Here is a 23,137-nt window from a genome sequence, read left to right on the forward strand (position 1 = left end):
TCCCTAAGTAACCCAGAAGTAAAGAGCAGACCCTTTGGGCTGCTTTATAAAGAAACAGATGTCTCAGATACATTTAACATGCAAAAGAAATAAAGACAAGAATACTTTAAGAATCTACCTCAGCCTCTCCCAGAAATAAAAGGCAAATTCCTGGACTTGGACCCCACAAAATAAGGAGGAATAAAACTAAGTAAAACAGAGTTTTGCAGCTGAATTCTACTAGGTTCTAAAGCGAATCTGAGCTCTTACGGTAGTGTAAATCGAACATGATAATGTAAGAAGGAAATACGCCATCTGCTTGGAAAAGAAACACAGGCAACTGCAATAGGTGGAAAAACTGGATCCATGTCCTGGGTTCAGCAGTAGCAGTCATGTTTCTCCTCCTTGGTAGCTGGTGCAGTGCTGTGTTTTGACTTTCGGCCTGGGAACAGAACTGATAGAGATGTTTTGGTTTGGCCAAGGACTTTGTGAGCCTCATGCTCTGCCAGGGAGGAGGGGAAGCCAGGAGGAAGCAGAGACAGGACCCCTGACCCAAACTGACCAAAGAGCTATTCCATACCACAGCACGTCATGGCCAGGATGTAACTGGGAGTTAGCCGGAAGGGCTGGGAGACTGCAGGGTTGGAGGAGGTATCGGTCGGTGCTTGGTCGGGCTGGGGGGGGGCGAGTTATCGGTGGGCTGGTGATGAGGTGTTGTATTCTCTTCCCTTGTTGTTTCCTTTATCATTATTATCATTGGTGGTAGCAGTAGTGATTTGTGTTATACCTTAGTTACTAAACTGTTCTTATCTCAACCCGTGGGAGTTGCATTCTTTTCAATTCTCCTCTCTGTCCCTCCGAGAGCAGGGGGAGGGCAAGAAAGGGGGGGAAGTGAGCGAACGAATTACCTGACTGGGTTTAAACCACGACAGTTCTTTTTGGCGCCCAACGTGGGGCATGAAGGGTTGAGATAACGACAGATCTGACCGGATTAATAGTCACTCATCACAATGCTGATTTATTGGCTCTCAGAGTTGTTTCTCTTGATCTCACAGCTTCAGAATGTTGTAACTTACGTAGAGCCGGTATTTGCTGTGATAGTGTTTATCAAGTGTGGGGCCTGGGCTAAGGTTCTTGTCTCACTGTGCTTCATGGCAATGGCTTGTAATACGGGCGGGCTCCAGCAGCAGGGCGGGACGGACGTGGCCGTGGACTTGTACCTGGCCGTCCGGCTGCTCTTCACCGGCCTGGCCCTCACCCTACTCTCCATCTTCGTGAGGCTGCGGGGAGCCGAGGGGGAGCGGCCCCGGGAGCCGGCGGCAGCCGAACCGGCCCGGGAGAGCGGCCCCGGGGACCGAGCGGCGGCGGGAGCGGGGCCGGAGGCCGCGAGGGGACGGCTGCCGGTGGAGGAGGCCGGGGAGGTCGAGGAGAGGAAGGAGGCGGCTGCCGAGCAGCGGGAGAAGGCGGCGGAGGAGCCGAGCCCCGCGGAGGAGCCGAGCCCCGCGGAGGAGCCGAGCCCCGCGGAGGAGCCGAGCCCCGCGGAGGAGCCGAGCCCCGCGACGGTCGAGAGCATCCCCCGGAAGCCGCCTGCCGAGCCCCAGGAGGATGCAGGAGACCACGCAGCATTTCCCAGCAAGGCAGAGGAGGAAGAGCTGGACTCAGGAAAAGAGAAGCCGGCGGTGGGAGAGCCGGCAAGCACAGCAGCTACACCAGCCCCAGTGACAAGTACAGCAGCATCAACTGAGAGTTCTGAAGGCTCTGAATGGCCTTTGGGTATCCTTGGGACCTGCCTGCTGATTGTGATGGGGATCAGCATGTTGGCACACACACAGGCTGTGTTCTACCCACAACCATTTTGTCTGATCTCAAAAGTTAAGCAGAGTCAGGTTTGGGTCTTGTCTGGGGTTAGACAACAATATAGGGGGACCAAAAGGTTTTCTCCAAGGCTGGACAGTCATGAGTGGCAGGGTGTGTGGGACAGTATGGGCAAGTATCTAGTCCACTGGGCCCCTCCAGTGCTTTGGAAGCGTCGGAGATGGAAGGCAGCTGTATGGAGTCCCCAGCAACAAGCTGCAGAAACTGCTTAAGGGGACAGTGAATTATTTTAAGCCTGGTGGGCCCATGGCACTTCAGGACATCAGAGCAGAGATGCAACATAGAGATGGACTCATGATCGAGGGGTGGACTTAACAATGGACACTATTGCCCAGGTTATTCACAAGTGTGAACACTGCACACAGTCTCTCCTGCTCTGGAAGACTGTTACAAGAGATGGAGCCTGACATGGACCAGATGGACGCAGCAGCTTTATAGGGACTGGTCCATGCACTAAGATAAGAGTGCACCGAGATAAGAGTGATGGTATATTGAAAATGTGGGATCTGAGCATGACGTGAATGGTATGGAATAAGGGGTGGATAATGTCCTGGGTTCAGCAGTAGCAGTCATGTTTCTCCTCCTTGGTAGCTGGTGCAGTGCTGTGTTTTGACTTTCGGCCTGGGAACAGAACTGATAGAGATGTTTTGGTTTGGCCAAGGACTTTGTGAGCCTCATGCTCTGCCAGGGAGGAGGGGAAGCCAGGAGGAAGCAGAGACGGGACACCTGACCCAAACTGACCAAAGAGCTATTCCATACCACAGCACGTCATGGCCAGGATGTAACTGGGAGTTAGCCGGAAGGGCTGGGAGACTGCAGGGTTGGAGGAGGTATCGGTCGGAGCTTGGTCGGGCTTGGGGGCCGAGTTATCGGTCAGCTGGTGCTGAGGTGTTGTATTCTGTTCCCTTGTTATTTCCTTTATCATTATTATCATTGGTGGTAGCAGTAGTGATTTGTGTTATACCTTAGTTACTAAACTGTTCTTATCTCAACCCGTGGGAGTTGCATTCTTTTCAATTCTCCTCTCCATCCCTCCGAGAGCAGGGGGAGGGCAAGAAAGGGGGGGAAGTGAGCGAACGAATTACCTGACTGGGTTTAAACCACGACAATCCATTACATAGGCTTATTTCATTAACATGGTATTGGAACGAATATATTAGCAGATTGATTAGATGTGAACTGCTGAAATACATACCCAGATCAATGAATGCTCAGTAGAAGCAAGCAAACTGCAGACAAATATGAGAGGTCCCTCCTGTGCTGGGGCCCCAAGCTGGATGCAGGACTTGCATAGAACATAGAATGCAGAATTAGGGGGAAAGAAGCCTCAAAACCATAGCTGACAAGCAGTGACAGGCAGGAGTGCCTACCTGCAGGTTTTAGAGCAGCTGCTTGCCCCAACCATAGGGCTTCTGGCCACAATAATCATGCTGGAGCTTCAACCAGCAGGAACACAAGGATGGAGCAAAGCACAGTGCTTTAAATCAAACATATCCTGAGTAAGTTTAGCCAAAGATACAAACAGGAGTCACAAAAGGTGCATGTCTGCACCTCTCTGTAAATTAATTTAGATTAGAAAAAGAAAGGTAATATTTAAGTATACTGAGATCCCATTTCAGCTTTAGACACTGTGGTGTAATGGAATGGCCATTTGTGACAGAAGACAACAAAAGCCTCATCAAAATACTACTGCAGTCATAATGTGTCCTCGAGGCACTACTGAAAAAGGCCTCGAGTGCCTTTGGGCCACAAGAGAGTTTCTGTTAAGACAAGAGATTAACTACATGCATGAGTACCCATGCACAGAGTTGTACCACATGCAGTGGGCTGCTACTAAGTCCTATGAGTTGGGAAACTACACACACACACACACACACACACACACACACACAGAATTAACCACAGGAGATGACCCCACCTCATGCTGCAGTACAAGTGCCTGTATTTTAACTGGCATTCCTGCATGTAACTGTACATCTAAGTGGTATTCTTCTTTGATAAATACTGTGTGTGCTCCTGAACCACAACAGCATTAAGAGCAGCAAAGGAAAAGCACCCACCACATCAGAGTCAAAACAAATGGTAACCACAGCTCTTCAGAGGAGCTGCTCAGCACTTGCTGAAGCAGGAATAATAAGAAGGCATTTTCCTGTTACTGCTACCAGTGCTCTTTTAATCATGGAGAATTATCAAAACCACATCACAACACCTAGGGATTGTTCATCTGACTTGGCTGACCCCGTTACTAACTGCACTACTGCAAATGAAAGGCACTGCCAAGAACACTCATTTCAAACCCAAGGTGCTCACTTGGATCCCCCCATAAAAGCCCTGCAATACCTTCAGCCCAGCAATGCAATGCAAAATGACCAGAGTATAGGAAATGAAGATGCAGACATGGGAATTTCATCCAAACCCACACACACTAGAGACACCCAAGTGGGCTCACACCCACCTACAGAACTTACACTCATTCCACGGAAGGTGAATCAACAGCAGACCTGAAACCTCCAACACGTTATATTCACAACACAGAACTTAAGATCTTTAGTTTGTTCCCAGTTCCCAGGGATGGGAAAAGCCCCATGTACAAGGGTTGTTCTGGCCTCGTCTGCCTTGGCTGTTGGGGCACTCTACCCTCCAGATCACACTTCCCCATGGAGAAACAGCTTCTGGGGCAAATCAGAGCACCAAAACCATCAGGAAGCTTCATTTCCAACTTCTGACTGGCAATCTAAGTCATGCTAATAATGAAAATAGTGTTTAAAAGTCAATAAATACCCCATCTTTTTGAAGCACCCACCAATACAACCCACCCCAAATCCTATCAGTGACGGAGGTGGCCTGAAGGTAGCACTCGCTGTGTGAAAAAGTTCTAGAGAAGAGACCCTTGGATCTGCTACACGCATGCCTTTATTCCAGGGGGTGGGAGGATTCCTCAGGATCTGCTCCTTTGCATACCAAGAGAGCAGGAAGGAACAGAGGATGAAGAGAAAAGGAGCCCTGAGGTTTAGGAAATGAGGAAGATGAGGTGTATCAATGCTGGGTTGTTTAGACCAGTACAGGACTCTGTCACTGCCAGTGACAGGGTCACAAACTCCTGTTGCATATGGTTAGAGAAGTAGTCTCCTTTTATATCAACTTTTAAAGCATCAAATTTGCAGCTCTCCACAACTGCAAAGCAAATAATAAAGCAGCAAATTTCAGGCTTAGACTTCTGCATGCTACAGACATGGAAGAGTTACTCCTTTGCTTTTCCTTACTAAAGGAATACAGAATTAAACGTATTTATGTATAAAATCTAGGCAGCAGTGCACCCATCTAACGTCACGTTAGAGTTTGATAGATTGACACTAATCTGAAATATCATTTTTCAATGGAGAGAGTTTTCCATTTACACACTATTAATATAACAAACCTCATCTCCTTTCTTTATTCCCCCTTCTCTCTCCTGAAGAACACCAGACAGAACCTCTCACTGAAGCACCTGATTTCAAAGGCAGACTTGTAATAACTTAACATACAGGATAGTCATTAGGCACTAGAGAAAAGCTCTTCCATTAAACACTGTCACAGTCTTTCTCAAGACGCTCCATCTCTGTTTTGCTCCAAGACAGACGTGCAGCCACATCAAATCTCATTTCAGAACTAACATTCTTCATTCACAAAAACCAGAAACACGTCTTTGCAAAGCTCTGCAAGTACAAGATCTTTCAAACTGCATTGGGAGCTAAGCCAGAAGGAATACTGGGGACTGATAACAGAATAGCTGACAAAGACAGAGCTCTGTACAGAAACCACTCTTTCAGATGACTTGGCTCTGCACTTCGCAAAGGCGGTATCACCAAAAGACTTGTGCTTTCCTGGGCTTTAAACTGCGCATGTGATACTTTACAGTGCACGGGATACCGACTCACAAGAGGACAGAGCCATCTGCTCCTGGGTCTGCCCCAAACCTGTGTTTCATGCAGGTACCTCCCTCAGATTAACCACTCCTGCAACAAAAGACTGAGGAGCTCAGAAGGAAAGGAAATCTCCTTCACAAGAGCTGTGAATGACAACCGCGACCTCAGGCTCTTTGCAAAACAGACATTTCCCCATTGCAGCAGGTACACACCAAGTACAGTAACTAATGCAAGGGAGTAAACACCCGCATGCACTGCTCGAACCTTCTGTGACAAGGATCTCCAGGATCAACCAGCACAAACAGGGCCTCTCACCAGACACCAGATTAACATTAGTGAGCTCTAAGGGACCCCAGCGCTGCCACTGGGCAACCTCAGGACAAACTAAGGGCAACTTCCCCTTCCCCACATAAAAGATAGGAAGATATTAAAAGTGAGGAGGGAAATTCTGGCACTGTGAAAAAACACGTATTAACTTGTTTCAACATGGGAAACCAGCCCCTCTGCTCCACAGCGTTTATCACTGCTGCATCCCTGCACCTCTACTCATGCTTCCCCATGCAATGTACGTTCACACTATTGACACAGATGCACAGGCACAAATAAACGCTGTATCCCAAAATACTCAGAATGTGCTGCCAGATGGCTTCAAAAAGAGAAATGAAAGAGCTAATTAAAAGCTCTTACGCTGCCAGCACTCCACTTTGGGAAACAAATACAAGAGTTAAATGAAAATGTTTCTAAAGCATATCAGGATTTCTGCACTGCTTCACTATTACAACCTCTCCTAACCTTCTCCATGGACCAACCAGGCCAAGCCATAGGAACCAGGGCTGACTGTAAAGTTCTTTTCTGAGGTGGTAGCAAGAGGAAACTAACAGAAATGGTGACTAAACTTGGGCAATTTCTCCTTAATTCCATCTCTCCGCATCCCTCTCTCTCCTTCCTGTTTAAAAATGTAAAACTACTTGCTGCTGCTATCACAAGTATTGCCTATGAGGAAGGTTTCACTGCCACAAGCCACCACAGTCACTGCAGAGGGAAAAAAAAGGTTTCTTTTTCATTTCCATAACTGAAATATGAGCCTCGATGTCAGTTTACTGCAGGATTATGTAGAACTATGATTTGCTTTCCCTCCATCTTATCTCCCCAGTAAAACAGGTTATGGTTTCCATACAGTTTAACAGACATCTGTTTTTAAATACTGAATCACAGGACAATATTCAAATTACCTGTGATGATGTTTGAGTCTACAAGATCAACAACTGAGTATGTAGCCATTACAAAGACCAAACCACACATGAAAGGAACCTTCCAAAGCCATAAATGGCACACATGCAGGAGGAGGTGACATTTACTTACCACTGGACCTGTTTTTGCGGTTTGACTTCCCTCCAGTAAGCAGCATCTTGAGACTGTTTCGAAACATGGCGATCCTGTTCCACTGCGTGTAACCCAAACACTGCGTGAAGCAAAAGAACAAGGGGTGTAAGAGAGCAACGCTCCAACTTAGGAAACATCACTGGGATGAGAGAAAGAAAGTGCTAAAAGAGATAAAACATCAGAATGATGACAAACTATTCTGCTAATGCATTTTGTAACCATAGGAATCAACATCCATGCAGAGTCTTCCATTCCATTTGCTTCTGTTCATCCAGGCCATTGCCAGGATGATTTCAGCTCTGTTAGCAGGACCTACATCTTCTGACCAATGGTTTTATTATCCCATTAAAGTGGGAAAGACACAGCATTTAGCAAACTGCCTCCACTGTCCATTACTATTAAAACCAAACTATCAGAATGGGTTGCACCCTCCTCATTGCTCAGAAGTCAATCTTGCCAACAGGTAGTGATGGGACAAGGGAGATGAGATGAGCTCTTAGGCAGAAGCTCTTCCCTGGGAGGGTGCTGAGGCGCTGGCACAGGGTGCCCAGAGAAGCTGTGGCTGCCCCATCCCTGGCAGTGTTCAAGGCCAGGTTGGACACAGGGGCTTGGAGCATCCTGCTCTATGGAAGGTGTCCCTGCCCGTGGCAGGGGTTGGAGCTGGAGGAGCTTTAAGGCCCCTTTAAACCCAATCCTGTCTGGGATTCTGTGATTTCTATGACAAGACCCCACAGACTAGAGAACCTGCTGTCTTTAGCTCCTGGGCTAGCTGACTGTGAAAGTCTTCTCTGAGCTGAATAAATTGCCATGAGGAGGAGAAGCCACTCAAACCCAGAGTTAACCAGTGCAGAAAATAAATCAAACAAACATTATCCATGTATTTTCCTTGCTCTGTATGTCCTGGGAAAGAAAAAGCATGGTTGTGTCTCTGCTGTTGAAGATAAAAGACTGAACTGCTGGTTCACCAGACACACTGACAGCTTCTGCTGGTGGAACATCCTCTTATTAGAGTAGGTTAAGAATCAAACAGAAAGAACAAAAGCAGCTCCTAACCAGACCAAAAGAATAGTAACAACCCTTTGATCAGGACATGCAACAAACCACAAGTTTCCTTCCATTGTACACACAATAGTCCAGAGTTGCAAGGTAACACATTCATGTTACAGAAACACATTAGGATTTTCTTCCTGCACCATTAGGGTCTTCCTGGAGGATGCTCAGTAAATACAATCTTGAATTTCTTCACATTTCTCTAATATTCTGAACTATACCAACACAGCAATACCCAGTTCAAATGAGCTTTATATGCACATTTAAAGCCACTGAAAGTCCTTTTAATATGACTTAGAGAGATACCAACATTCCAAGCAGCAGCTTAGAGCACAGATGTACAAACACCACCAAGTGTGCACAGTGACATGAACTTCAGCCTCTCCTGCCTCTCAGCAGTTAGCATTCACTTGTTAGATTCCTCAAACAGCTTTTGGGGTATGTTTGTCTACACACATGAATGTATGAATGCAGTATCAAACAGAAAACACAGTACAGCACCAGTGTTTCCTCTCCATCTATGCATCACTTGAGTATCATCCAGCCCTTGTGCAATGACTTCAAAGCACCACCAGCCAGTATTTCAGCTTATTCCCAGGGCTCCTAAACACAGTTCAGGCCCTTCTTCGAAGCAACCTACTGTTACATGACTACAAAACAGATTTCCATCTGGGCACAAACGCAATTGTCTTCAATTTCAATTCTGTTTATTTAATTCCTTTAGACGGCTGTTATGTTCCAGCTCACAACATAGAAAGAAAACTTGAGGGTTTGCATATCCTTCCTCTCCCCCAGTCTGTTATTAATAAACTACTTCACACACAACACCCTTTGCAACCTCTGAAGAAGAAATATGAAGTAGACCTTACAAGTAAAGAGGAGGCAACAGAACTCAAAGTGTTATTTCCTTGAAACATGATAATATTATAATCCCCCCAACATCCCACTAATCCAAGTGTATTTATCTAGGCTTTGAGCAAGACAACAAGCAGGCAGTAAACAACTCCTGCTTCTATCTGGAGAGCTGTCTGAATCTGAACGTGACTTTTCCTCCTCTTCAGTACTGAGCATTACACTGATAACATCCTGCGTACACCTGACTGAGGGATTTACTTAAGAAAAAGCAGACTCAAGTGGCTCTTCATAAAATCCCAGGCTGGTTCAGGTTAAAGGGACCTTAAAGCTCACCCAGTTCCAACCTCCTGGCTGGAACTGGAATACTCTCCAGGTATCCATCTGGAGTTCCATCCAAGACTGGAAGGACAATCAACCACAATGAAATCTTCCTCAGAATCAAACTCTTATGGTAGCATTAGACAGCCCAGAACCTCAAAGTTCCCATGAATTAAGCAAGGAGGTTTAAGGACTATCCCCACACCAGCTTGCACTGACAAGAGGACAGTGTGGAGCCATGCCATCAGTGCTCAGGTATAACCTAATTAAACCTAATGCTGAAGAAGCCAACTGCACTGAGCCTGAACAGTACCACAGGTGAGGACAAGAGTTTGCTAATGATGTTCACCTCTAGCTTTCTCATGGCAAACTGTTCCAGAAAGTGCTGTGCTGCTACTGGGATTAAGTCTCTGCATAGGGCATATCCAGGGCATCCAGGAATTTGCTCCAAAGAACCACAAGTAGAGAATAAATTGATGCCTTGCATTCAGAGCCTGAGTTACGAGCCCTGGGATGTCTCAAGGACTAATGTGTATTTGCAGAGCTCACCTGGAAGCCTCAGAGGATGGTTAGAGCTTTAGTGACCTGCACCAGTGGGAGATGGAAAGAAAGGCCTTTTAGTAATAAGCCTAATTTAGCCTCAGCTCCTGACGTGGTTTCTCATTGCACCTTCCAGACAAGGTTGTAGTACTCTAAGCGTAAGCGCTCACTAAATTTATACCCTGCTTAGTTAAGGTTTTCACTAAAGAGAGTAGCAGAAGCAGCAGGTCACCAAAAGCAACTGTTCTTTTCCTTTCGCATGCACCACCACAGTGTCCTGTCACTTGGTCACAGCTCCTCCTCTGCTTAGCTACTGCTCAGCCAGAAATAATGTTTAAGAATAATTAAAGATTCTGTTGGTCATATCAGTTCATGGAATTAGAAGGATTAAATGGCAAATGGCATTATACTATTAGGAGAAGCTGGATCAGGCTTTTTTCATACCCCCAGTGAACTCCAGGTTAATTCTCTCCTCCAGCCTCACAAGCAGCTGTGTCAGCAGAAGCTGAAGGTGCAGGGTCCCGATGGGGATCCTTCACACTCCTATTGCTATGCTCTGCTTCCAGCAGCAAACTGGGCAACCAAGAGCTACCAGACTTGGTTATTTAGCTTGCTATCTGTAACTTTACCAAATCTAATGAAGACATTATGCAAGCAAACGTCTCCAAACAGTATCAATAGGTAGGTAAAAGGTACTACCTCTATGAACTCTGCTTTAGAGCATCAACGGCACTTCACCAAAGTAGCCTGTTTTAATAAACAGCTCAGGAATCTCCTGGTTTATGTACAGACAGACTCTGCCACATGTTTTATCTTCTAATAAAGGTAGGTTTCAATGCAACGCACACACAGAAACAGTCTCTGGAGCAGGAGAAAGCAGTAGTACCAATGTAATGAGAGAAATCAAGAGAGTAGAGACAGACTGAACGCTGCAACCTTCCACAGATGCTAAGCTGGAACAAGTCTGCAATCTCCCATTAAATTCTCCTAGATGACTAAGGCCTATTTCTTTGCTTAAAATTGAGACAGTTTGTAGACAGGGTGTGAGAACTAGTTCACATTTTAGGCGGCTACACATTATGACAGTCCACAGAAGCCATTTCTGCTTCTTTTTAGAGACCTCCCAGGGAAAGCCAGTCTGTTTCAGAATCAAAGCAAACTATTTTTGCCCCATATACCAGCACTAGAACAGGCAGATCCCACTATTTTCCTCTTCTATGATCACTAAAAATCATTTTTTATATCAAGCTCATTAGGAAAGCTAAGCTCCTTTGTGAGAAAGTGTTTGATGCCCAGTGAGATGGACAAACATTACTTGGCCACTGCTGGCAAGTTTTGTGCAAGTTGGGAGCTATTAAATGTGTATTTTCAGAGTAGAACTTTATGGTTTTTCCAGTAATGAAAAGTTATTAACTATGAAAGTATTAAGGGAATGCAAACTAAGTCACATGTACAATGCTTCCCTCGACCTGCTGGCCACACTCCTTTTGATGCAGCCTAGCATCAAAAGAAGCTTGATGCTCTCAATGGCTGCTTTCTGCTGTCAATATACATTTCCCAATGGGAATCACCACCTCAGTGATAAAACACTTCTAAAAGTCAGGAAAGCTTAAAAGTGTAAATCTTACAGCATCAGCATCGCAGCACCATACAATGCTTTGCCAAACTGCCAACGGGAGCATTATAGTATTGTTTAGCAGCACAGTCCCCCCAGATGTGAACACTGAAACAGGAGAGAAGGCTCTGAAGAGGCCTCAGAGCAGATTTCAGTGCCTAAAGGTGCTACAAGAAACCTAGAGAGGGGCTTTGGGCAAGGGCCTGTAGGGACAGGCCAAGGGGAATGGCTTGAACCTGCCAGAGGGGAGACTGAGATGAGCTCTTAGGCAGAAGCTCTTCCCTGTGAGGGTGCTGAGGCGCTGGCACAGGGTGCCCAGAGAAGCTGTGGCTGCCCCATCCCTGGCAGTGTTCAAGGCCAGGTTGGACACAGGGGCTTGGAGCAAGCTGCTTCAGTGGAAGGGGTCCCTGCCCGTGGCAGGGGTTGGAACTGGATGAGCTTTAAGGTCCCTTTGACCCAAACCTCTCTGTGGCTCTATGAAACCACATTTGCTCACCCAGGGCAGAAGGCGAGTGGACATTCTTAGATAATGTCTACCAGAATTAGATTAACGATGAAACAAAGCTTTGTGGAGCACCAAGTCAACAGATGAACCTCACAACACTGTAAAAACCATCTCATTAGATAAGCCTTAATTCCTGTACTTTTACTGCTGACAACTACCATGACAATATTCTGTATTGACAAGAAGGAAAATGGTTAGTCCATATCTCACTGCTTATTCCTTTATAGGTCTGCTTCTATCTCAGAGGATCCTGAGGCATCACATTTCTTCAATACATCTTCCCTTAATTCCCAATAGAAACGATGAAAAGAAGATCTGTTAAGAAAGTAGTTCCTTACTTGTTTTTCTGACAGAAAATAAAGGCAAAACTTGTTACTTATAAAATACCCTATCTTTAAAGTTGCTGGTAGCACCAGATTACCTCTTTTCATGAGGGAAGCTGAACTCACTACATTAGAAACTCAAAAGTGTGGATATGAAATACAGTATATTGAGGCTAAGACACTGAGAAAGGTACATTTCCTACTATTAGTTTTCAGGATTTAATAACACATGAAGACTAAATTAACATTTAGTGAACAAAGAAATACCCAACCTTTTATGAACTAGCGAACTGTTTTCAAAGAGCCTTCAAACTTCAGACAGAACAGGTAACAAGGACTGGTTTAAAGTTAGTGACATTTCTAAAGCTAATTAGCACAAGATGAAAGAAAGAAAGGAAGACCCCACCCCACCCCCGAGTTTTGCTTTCAGGCATTTACTCCATGTATAACATCCATTGTACACAGAAATCTGCTCACATTCCCCTGTGACAGCTGCTGGCCGGATCTTCCCATGCTTCCCAAAGAAATGATTCAGTTTCACCTTCACTCTTAAATTGCCCTGCTATCCAAGAGGATGCTTTGAGAGACAGCCTCCTCATGAAGAGCAGTAGCCCAGAAGAACACGGTGAAGCCGCACTCCATGCCACACATCATTGTCACTCTATGGCAGAAGCACCACAAACTTCCTGCATTAAGCTCTGCCTCAACTAACATCCTGATTCACAATAGGGGTGTGAATAACTGGTTAGAGCAACCCTGAAGTCAAGGGAAACGTGCTTATGAGCTTGGTCCATACATTTAAAAACACAGAAAGAGAATTCAGAGATTAGATATTTCCAGGAACTTTAAGAATGAAAAAAGCTTTACTGTAATCCAGAAAACATGCCAAGAAGGTCCAGGATTACTGGGAAAAAGGAAAACAAAAGAGGAATTAAGGACTGAACCCTACCAGTTACAGCTTCTGAAGCAATTAAGAGCCTATTAGACAGTTCTCTAGACTAATAGGCTTTACAACAACTGAATGTGAACACAAGTTAACCATTTCCTGCTCCCTCACAGAAGCCTGAACATAACCATTATGATGGGGGGACTTCAGATGAAGATCTGCCTGATGTCATCAAAACTGAGATCTCTTGACTACCTATACATATCCTCCAGATCCTACACCACAACTCCAGAGCCCCTGGAACTTGTTCTCTCTCCTTTCCTCCTGTTAGCAGTGAAATCTGCCCCTACTGTCTTTTCTTCTCCAGCCATCCTTGATGGAGATACATCAAAACAAATACTAACAATAACACCATTCACACCAGACAAATGTGCAGCAGCTCGATGTGCCCAGAGAAGCTGTGGCTGCTCCATCCCTGGCAGTGCTCAAGGCCAGGCTGGACACAGGGGCTTGGAGCAAGCTGCTGTAGTGGAAGATGTCCCTGCCCATGGCAGGGGGCTGGACCCGGATGAGCTTTAAAGTCCCTTCCAACAGAAACCATTCCACGATTCTATGACATCGTCTCACAAGGAAGCAGGAAGTCAGCTTCAATCTCTGCTTTTCTTTTAGCAAAATAAAGCAGCCTATAATACTACAGTTAAAAGGAATTCTGAGATTGTAACACGGTCATATTCCCATGCACATGGAGTTTCCAACAACTGCCCTAAGGTGCATGTGGCCAGATACACATCTTGATGAGCCTGTGCTGTTTATGTACACAGGTAACTTTTAGTGAACTCTTATACAATTAGAGCCTAAGAAGAATGAGACAAGTGCAATGGTCCTAACTCTGGGCTGGGGAAATCCCAAGCACAGAAACAGGGTGGGCAGAGACTGGATCGAGAGCAGGAGAAGGAACTGGGGGTGCTGAGTGACAAATTTGCCCAACAATACTTTTCATGTAAGTGTTGGGATTTAACAGAAGAAAAACTAAACAGCTTTTGAGAATGAGATCAGAAACACTACTAAAAGAACATGACCACTCATCAGAATCAAGTCAGAAGTCAGAACCAGTTCGCTCTTGAACAAGAAAATGTGGCGACCTTGAAATTAAGGAAACTTAATTTTGAACACGGCTTCATCATTTTGCATAACCTGGTTTCTAATTCTAGAGTAATGATACAGCCTGAATTCATAAGGGACACTTCCATTCTCCATATACAATGTCACTCCTACTGCCTCTGAGAGAAATGAGAACTGAAGTTAGGAATACCATCACCTCACTTTCCTCAACTCATCTTCAGTGCTTTTAGTGGCTCCTGTGTTGCCCATAATAGCTGAAATCACTGGTTTGGTTTTAAATATTGATAATAGCTGCCTCCACCTGCAACCATCTGAACTAAGTATTTAGAGTTGAAAGGAAATGCGGCACTGTTCTGCAAGAGACAAGCCTAGTTAAACTGCATCTAGTTAGCCTACTGATGCCTTGGAAGACATCATAGGGCACTTCCTACAGCTTGGAATCAACAAGCTCTGCTCTGCCAGGCCCAACAGCCACAGAATCATTAGGGTTGAAGGGACCCCTGGAGATCATCCAGTCCAACCCCTGCCAAGGCAAGGCCACCCAGAGCAGGGCACACAGGAAAGTGTTCATGGTGGGTTTCAGTGTCTCCAGAGAGGGAAACTCCACAGCCCCCCTGGACAGCCTGTGCCAGGGCTCTGCCCCCTCAATGGAAAGAAGTTCTTCCTCATGCTGAGGTGAAACTTGCTGTGGTTTAGTTTACGGCCACTGCTCCTTGTCCTGCTGGTGGGCACCACTGGGAAGAGTCTGGCACCATCCTCCTGGTTCCTCCTCTGAGCTGTTGATCTCCATTGATGGGGTCCCCTCTCAGTCTGCTCTTCTCTAACCAGGCCCAGCTCCAGCAATCTCTGCTCTAAACCCCTGAGCATCCTTGTGGCCTCTGCTGGACCCTCTCCAGCAGCTCCTTGTCTTTCTTGCACTGAGGAGCCCAGCAATGGACACAGGACCACCAGGGTCAAGCAGAGGGGGAGGAATCACCTCCCTTGACCTGCTGCACCACAGGATACTCTTGGTCCCTCCTGGCCGCTTCTACCCCAAACCCCAGAAGACTGAAGCTCATCAGAAACCACCTGCATTCCAACATTCAGCTGTGCCATGGAGCAGCCAAAAAGCCAACACTTAAAACACCAGCTACATGCAGCATGTTCTATGTGAGCCTCCACTCAATGTGGAGTTAATTCTGAAGATCCAGCAGTACAACAAAGTGAAAATGAAAAAGTAGGCAATATATAAAGTGGCAGCACTTGACTACTTTGAGACAGAGGAAACTTGAATTCTTTCCTTAGCTTTCAAATGATCAAAAATACATATTAAAATACAGACCTAATTAAAGAGCTGCTCTAAGCCTGTTCTGCAAAGCTCAAGTCTGAAGAATATTCAGTGTTGGAACTGAAGTTCAAACCATTGGCAAGCCAGGGAGGTTTTCACAGAACACAGGAGACTTTGCAGTAGGAAAAAACAAGCAATGATCAAACACAAATAGGTGAAAGCTGTTACACCTTCTTCTCTAAGTACACAACGAAGCAGCTTGAAAACTGGCAAACCAACATAGGAAGACAGGGTCCAATGCTCCATGTACCAATTTCAGGGGATCGCAGATTAACCAAGAAACAGAGGACAACTGCAGTTGTATTTAAACAGCTATATAAATACTTCAAAGAAAGACTGGAGCATAGAGAAGAATTTCTCCTACCTTGGTATCTTTAGACGAGGGAAATCTCTAGTAAAAAGTGTCTTCCTCCATTCACTGGAAGTCCTGAAACACAAAACCAACAGAAATCAGCAGCATCTTCTCAGCCCTGCGCTGTCCCCGATGCTCTCTCGCTCTGCACACATCCCAGGAATAAACCCACAACTCTTCCACACTATTCCTGTATAAGCTGTCAGTCCCTGCTCTTGACCATCACAATCAAAACATTATTGCTCCTGCTTTTAGATCTCCACTAATGAATGCTCATTTCAGTCACCTGGCTCTTCCTCCTCACCACTTTGCAAATGGGAGAGGAGAAAAAGCAGGTAACACTTGGATACACATCACGTAACACATCACTGAAGAAGTAATTTGTCACTTCCAAGTATTTCCCTTCAACCTAGCCAGCTCTCCTGCTAAAACCCTGCAACCTTCCCTCTAGGGTTTTCTTTTAAATTCAATCCTCAGATAAACACAACCCCCATAAGGGCTTCTACACTAACTCAAGGGTTCGGTACTCAGCCCTCTGCTCTCATCACGTACTTACAAGTTCATCAACAAAAAGCCAAGAGGAATGTATCTTGCTACTCACTGGGAAAGACCAGAGCACATACTTTCGCACCAGCATGTATGTTACTTGTGCTGAGAATACTGCGTTACAGGCTCTACCAGCCTAGAAATCTCATTTGAGAAGCAGCAAGCAGAAGGAAGCACAGACACATCTCATCTGTCATCAAACAAACATCAAAAGTAACCTGAGGCTGCTTTAAATTCACCAGTTTAAAGCAAAGGAGAAGAACGTTCAACCACCTCAGCAGGGCTTTTTCATTCTGCTACAAGCAGACACTGAAAAGCACTTGACAGCTTCACTTATAATTCCCAGTGCTCTCCAGAACCTTAAGAGAAACTTCCCAGATGGTCTTAGATGAATAATTTTGTATATAAAACTGTACAACATTCCATAAATTCATGAAGCGACCCCATCTCATTTCTCAGGGTTGCTAATGACCTCCCTGCTTTCCATTTTCCACTTGTCAGGAAGAACAACTGTGGAGCCGTAACCAGCATGTGATGCTCACCATCACCGCGGCTGCTTTGGCCATCAGGCCAGGAAGATGTGCCAATCTCACGTGCAGCTCCGATCCCACTGCATGGACTCCTGCCTCAGCCCGGAGGATGGGTGCACCCCTGGGTACCTGAGCTCTGCCAGAGTCACCTTCAGCTCCCCCCACAGCTCCCCCACTGCAGGATGGTGCCCCTTCTTCAGACTCCCTTGCTGGGTGATGCAAACTTCTGCTTCCTCTCTGAACCCTGCAACGCCTGAGCACATTTTTATTACTTATTATTATTACGTATTTTTATGTGTTTTATTACTTAACAAAAGACACTACTATATTCCTTAGATCCTAAGGACGCAGAAAAAGGAAGGCTCTTAGAACATTTATCTGGCATTCCCCACAATTGCTCTCCCAGAGAAGCTGTGGCTGCCCCATCCCTGGCAGGGCTCAAGGCCAGGTTGGACACAGGGGCTTGGAGCAAGCTGCTCTAGTGGAAGGTGTCCCTGCCTGTGGCAGGGGCTTGGAGCTGGATGAGCTTTAAGGTCCCTTCCAACCCAAACCATTCCATAGCCAAAACCTGAACATGACACCCCGTGAGAGAGTAGGACATGGCTTATGTGATTTAAGCTGCAGAGGAGTGCTGCCTAGCCCTAATTTGCTCAATAAACTTCCCATCTGCATTCAGGGAGCACATCTGATAAGTATGTTCTGCATTGAGCTTTTAAACAGCAGAGCTTTCATCTACTCCTATTATTACATTAGAAATCTGTATGTGAATGCAGAAGACATTAGTGGGTTGTCAATAAAAACTGAATGTCATTAAAGGGCTTTTCTTCCTTAAATGCCTTTCACCCTCTAATTATATTTGTGAATTCCACTATTTAACTGTATCAAAGTTATAAAATCTGACATGTAGCACAACAAATATATTTAGAGACCAATATACAAACAGTTTGAGGGGAGGGGCAATCAGGTTTAGAACTATCCCCTCTTGATTCAATACATCCATCGCAACTATGGTGCGCTCCCATCAGACACAGGAGACTTCTCCAGGTATTCCAAGAGTTTGGGATTTTAAAATCTCTGTCCTGTGATATGGCTGCAAGTCACAATATATTTAATTTATTCTATTTTCTTATATCAGCACAGGTTTTCCAAGCCAGTTCTCTTGGAATTGGCAGAAAGGTGACAGTCCTACTTCTTTACTCTTATTTTGCTCAGCCTAGAGAAAAGGCGGCCCAAGGGACACCTTGTCACCATGATCTGGTATTTAAAGGGTGGTTACAAAGAAATGGAGATTCCCTTTGCACAAGGAGTCACCCAGAAAAGACAACGGATGATGGGCGCAAGTTTCTCCTGGGGGAATTCGAACTGGACACAAGAGGCACATTTTTCCCAATGAGAACAACCAACCACTGGAACCATCTCCCCAGGGAAGTGGTGGATTCCCCAACACTGTTAAGATTCACTGAGACAGAGAGCTGGGCCATCTACTCTAGGTCATGCTTTGCTTGGAAAGGTTGGACCAGATGATCCTTGAGGTCCCTTCCCACCTGGGATTCTGTGATCTCCAAAACCAATACAAAAAACTGACTGTTTTCCTCCTCCCAGGCACAAGGTGCAGTATCGGTAACTCCGCACAAACCATCACTGAACAACTGTCTGGCACAGTCCCACCAGCTGCAGGAAGTGGTTCAGCCTTCATATTCTGCCCTGGCCTTTGGCCATCAGTGAAGAAGTCACTTAATGTCAATTGGGATTTCTGCCCATAAAAGCTAGCTAGAAATAGCCAGCAATGACTTTCAGCTGCCATCCAAGTCCGCACTTTAAAACATGGAATACTCCAATATTCCCAAGTTCCACAATGTCTATATACATATATACACACACATATATGTATGGATGCACGTAAAAGGAATGGGTTTTGTCAGCAGAATCATGTAATTTACATCAGTAACAACACAAACAAGGAACACCGAGATGTCACAAAGCCCTTTTGTGACACAAACCAGATAAAAATGCACCCATAGCACTCACTGACATTGAACCCAAGTGTTCATTTCTTTTCCTTTGAACAATCGCCAGCCCACAGCAATATCAATTCAACTACACATCTCCTATACTGTGTTTACTGTTCCAGCGCATCCATCACTTCATTCAACTTCATCCAGTACCACAGAAATCAACGACTTGAAGTAGTTTTTGATAAGCCTCTGTATTTGGGACCTTTTCACTGATCCAGACAATTTCTGAATGAAGATGTTGTGGCCAAAAGCTGCTTCAACCCGGGTGAATGAAAGGACATGATGTAATTTCCAAAACAAGAAAACAAAGGAATGCTATTAAAAAGTACAAGTGAGTAATAATGTCACAAAGCCAAGTAAAGAGAGTGAGGAAGTCCAAGAATTAAGGGTTAGCATGCTCAGCAAAGAAGCTCAGGCACAAAGCACCCATGTGCAGACCGGCAGTCCCAAATCATTTCTTGGTTATACCTGTGCAGGTAACAGCTATACTGAGTTCTTCCACAAATGAACACATCAGAAAACACCAACGTTTAAACCAGCTGCCCAAAAGAAGGGCTCCTACTTAATGTAGGAATTACTGGAACAGGCAGGAGGAATAGCTCATAGAAACCCACAATACTGTCAACGCTTTGGTGAGAGAATTAAGCACCCTCCTGTTGTTCTAACCTAGAAGAGCAGGACCCACAAAAGGAACAAGTACTCTCAGGTATAGCAAAGCAGGTTCCAGCTGCACTGGTTTCCTCTCAAGCTAAAACCCATGACAGAAAGAAGACTTAAAGCTTTCAGATGTAAGAAACAAAACAGAAAACCTGCCTTCCATAGCGACTCCAGCTGTAAAGAGGTATAGGACGGAATGACACCAGGATGTCTGATTTCACAGGAACAAGTCTGAGGAGTCTCCTGAGATGAGGACCACCTATTCCGTATTTGGAAAGACATTTAACAGCAGCATGGAGCAAACTTCCAATTAACAGGATGAAATAGAAGACTCATTTGCCATTCATCTTAGAGCAAACAAAGCCATCTTTTTCCCTTCCTAATGTAAGCAAGCAGATGTTGCATTTCAGGAGGTAAAAGTCCACAGCAATCTTACACAGCTAAATGAATGCAAAGCTTTTCCCCTAAACATAGTATAGGTCATGTATCCCCTGATCCCAACAGTTTCATTGTATTTTCCTAGAGAAATTAACTACTTACTCAGACTTTTATCAACAGAACATTAACACAGAGACATTAAACACAATGACCATCTGCCTTTGAAAACCATATACTCCACCAATGATCCGAACATGCTGCTCAACCAGTCCTACTGGAAAGGAAAAGCTCTGCAATGGTCTCACGAATAGGGATTTCCATCTTTAACTGAGGTTATTTTTCTCGTTTTGGCTGTCAGTCGCACCAGCTGGTATTCATCTGATAAACTGAGGGAGCTTGGACGCTATTCTAAAACCAAATTGAATCACAGTTGAAATTCTTTGCACATATATCCATGTTGGAAACAAAATATATACTGTTGAGAAGCCTTGGTTCCCGTTCTAACTCAGAAATTCATCTGTAAGCACAACGTGTGTTTCAGTGATGCCTCACACATAACAAATCAACAAGCAGGAAAACAGCAATAGCCTTGAAATTCCAGTAATGTAAATGCGACTGACCTGACTGTATTAGGGACTAAGCTGAAAAACAAGGCTCATGTTTCCATCCTGCTCAGGAGTTTGTCTTCTCAACTTTTTAATCTCTAATTAAAAGTGAGATTTGAATCATATGTTACCAGCCATAATTGCTGTCCCCCAGAGTTCATTACACAGGCACGTATACATTGAAAAATCAAGAGCTCCACAACTCCAAGCATACAACGTAACACTTCAGTCCATAATTAGACAGGTCTTGGCTGATTTTCAGCATTATTAAGCAAGCATCCACTCCACCATATTCTAAGTTGGCAACAGTTTCTTCATGAGCATCACTCTAAATAACTATGGGAAAGCATCCAGACATCAATGGAATTATAAAGAGAAGAAGCAGAAAGTTATCTGTGCTTTAAATTGGGTTTTTTTCTGCTCACCCCACGTGCCTTAAAACAAACCGACCACCACCAACCCCAAAACTACCACATCACCCTGTGTGTTAAATATAGGTGACATTTACATCCTAACAGCTTGGACTCCTGGGTTTATATGAAAATTTGAAGAGTCCATTTGATTTCCTGCTTAACTAAGAAATCATTCCAATGGAGTATCCCTTTTTTTTAGCATCTTAATAAAGTTGATCAGAATTTACAACCTTACCCACTAGCACAGTGATGTGGGGGGCAGGAGCTGTTGTTGTTGTCCTGTTCCAATGCCCAGTGCTAGAAAGCCCTCACCTTTCTCATGCCTCCAGACACTGATTACCATAACACATTTAATAACACTCCATACAACCTGTTTGTTCACCTCTGCTCTATCTACACATTGGTCGTTATTTATTAACCAGTTGGTTTGGGTCCTGCACTCATCCACATGCCAATGTGAGCATAAAATGATGGGTTAAGCATGCACCATGAACTATATTTTCCTTCCAGAGTAATTTAAGTTTAGGAAACTTATTGCACTTATCTGACATTTTAACAGATGCTACCAAATAAGTACAAGAAGAGACTTAATGGCCCATAGATATCCTGACACTGAAGAGACATCCAACACGACAGTCATTTTGAACATTCCAAGCCTATTCCAATCCTTCCAACACTGCTGAAAGCTGGGCCAGGGATTTCAACACTGCTCAACCATAGGCAGCCTAACAAATCTAAAGATCAAATGACTAAAATGCAAGAGTGTTATTTACAGCACAGCTTCACTCCAAGGATCACATTTACACTCCTGTGCCCACTTTCCCCCATCATTACTAATGCTGCTTCAGCCACAATGGGCAAAAGCAGCCCAAGAGGCAGTGAGGACCAGGCAGCTCCTTCTGGAGACAGGTGCTGGGTGGACTTGAGAAGGTTCCTCCCTCCTCCTGCTCTCTTTTGGGTTTAATTCCTACTCTAGCAGGGGAATATCTTTTGTGGCTCCTAACCTAAGGAGGCACCCTGAATAGCTGCTACCATGCTGCTTTATCTCACAAAACTCCTGGATGTCAAGGATATAAGATAACCACTCCAAAGCCTCCTTACCCAGTTTCTACTGAACAAACCAATTGCAAAGGCAGACAGTCAAAACCCTTTCTCTGCTCCTTCAGAAGAAGGAAACCAAGCCCTGGGAAGAAGATTTGGGTTTCTTGTTTTCCTTTTGCGTCCCCCCCTGCAGATGTGGCTGTACTGGCGCTGGGTGACCTCCTTAGAGCTCCACCATTCAGCACATAAAGCTACCAGAGATGAACAAGACAATGCTTTCACCCTAATGCATGAATATGATCACACTGACAAATTGCCTGTGACCTCTTGTGCGGTGAGCAAGTGACATGAAACACAGCAGTCAGGAAACGGGGGGGAATCTAAGCAGTCAAAGCCATTAAATGAGGCATTTGGATTGGGCTTTTTTTAACAACACTATTACAAGAAGCTTGAATATTTTATTTGAGTTCATTTAGGTTTCAATTGCCAGCAGACAGAATTATCTATAGCTGAATGAAACAAAAGTAATATCCCAATGAGAGTTTTCTTAGGGAAAAGTGTGTGTCCCTATAAAACGACAATCCTCAAACACATTGTATATTCACATTTGTTTTTCACACCTCTCCTGTATCTGGTACAGTCAATAACACTATGGTTTAACACAAAAAACTTGAGCTTTGGGTTGAAACAAAAGAGAGAAGACTGAAAGAAAGAAGAAACATGAAATACAAAAGATTTTTCATGTGGGAAGCCACACATGCGTTTAAAAGAACAGCCTTCTGGGGGCTATTAACTTAATCTGCTAACATTACAGATGGTATCTCAGAACCTGAGTGAAATACAGCAATGAAAAAAGGATTCAAGTGATAATATGTTTCACTTGGCTTTCATTTTTTGGTAGCCGGCTATCTATATTC

The 23,137-nt window shown here is 44.8% G+C and overlaps 1 protein-coding gene across 10 annotated transcripts in view; it reads right to left on the reverse strand.

The window, feature by feature from the left end:
* TANC2 (tetratricopeptide repeat, ankyrin repeat and coiled-coil containing 2) overlaps nt 1-23,137 on the reverse strand; it is a 222,719-nt gene that overhangs the window by 169,704 nt on the left and 29,878 nt on the right. For all 10 annotated transcript variants that reach the window (XM_061442258.1, XM_061442255.1, XM_061442252.1 and 7 more), the window contains exons 2-3: nt 16,048-16,110; nt 7,122-7,221 (exon numbers count right to left, since the gene is read on the reverse strand). In XM_061442258.1, the coding sequence (XP_061298242.1) occupies nt 7,122-7,188 (67 nt within the window). In that variant the 5' untranslated portion in view covers nt 7,189-7,221; nt 16,048-16,110. The remainder of the gene's footprint in view (nt 1-7,121; nt 7,222-16,047; nt 16,111-23,137) is intronic.

The sequence above is a fragment of the Pezoporus flaviventris genome, unplaced genomic scaffold (genome assembly GCF_033815535.1).
Source record: "Pezoporus flaviventris isolate CSIRO_AGI_PZ_B2104156 unplaced genomic scaffold, CSIRO_AGI_Pfla_v1 ptg000223l, whole genome shotgun sequence".
In the NCBI taxonomy this organism is placed as follows: Eukaryota; Metazoa; Chordata; class Aves; order Psittaciformes; family Psittacidae; genus Pezoporus; species Pezoporus flaviventris.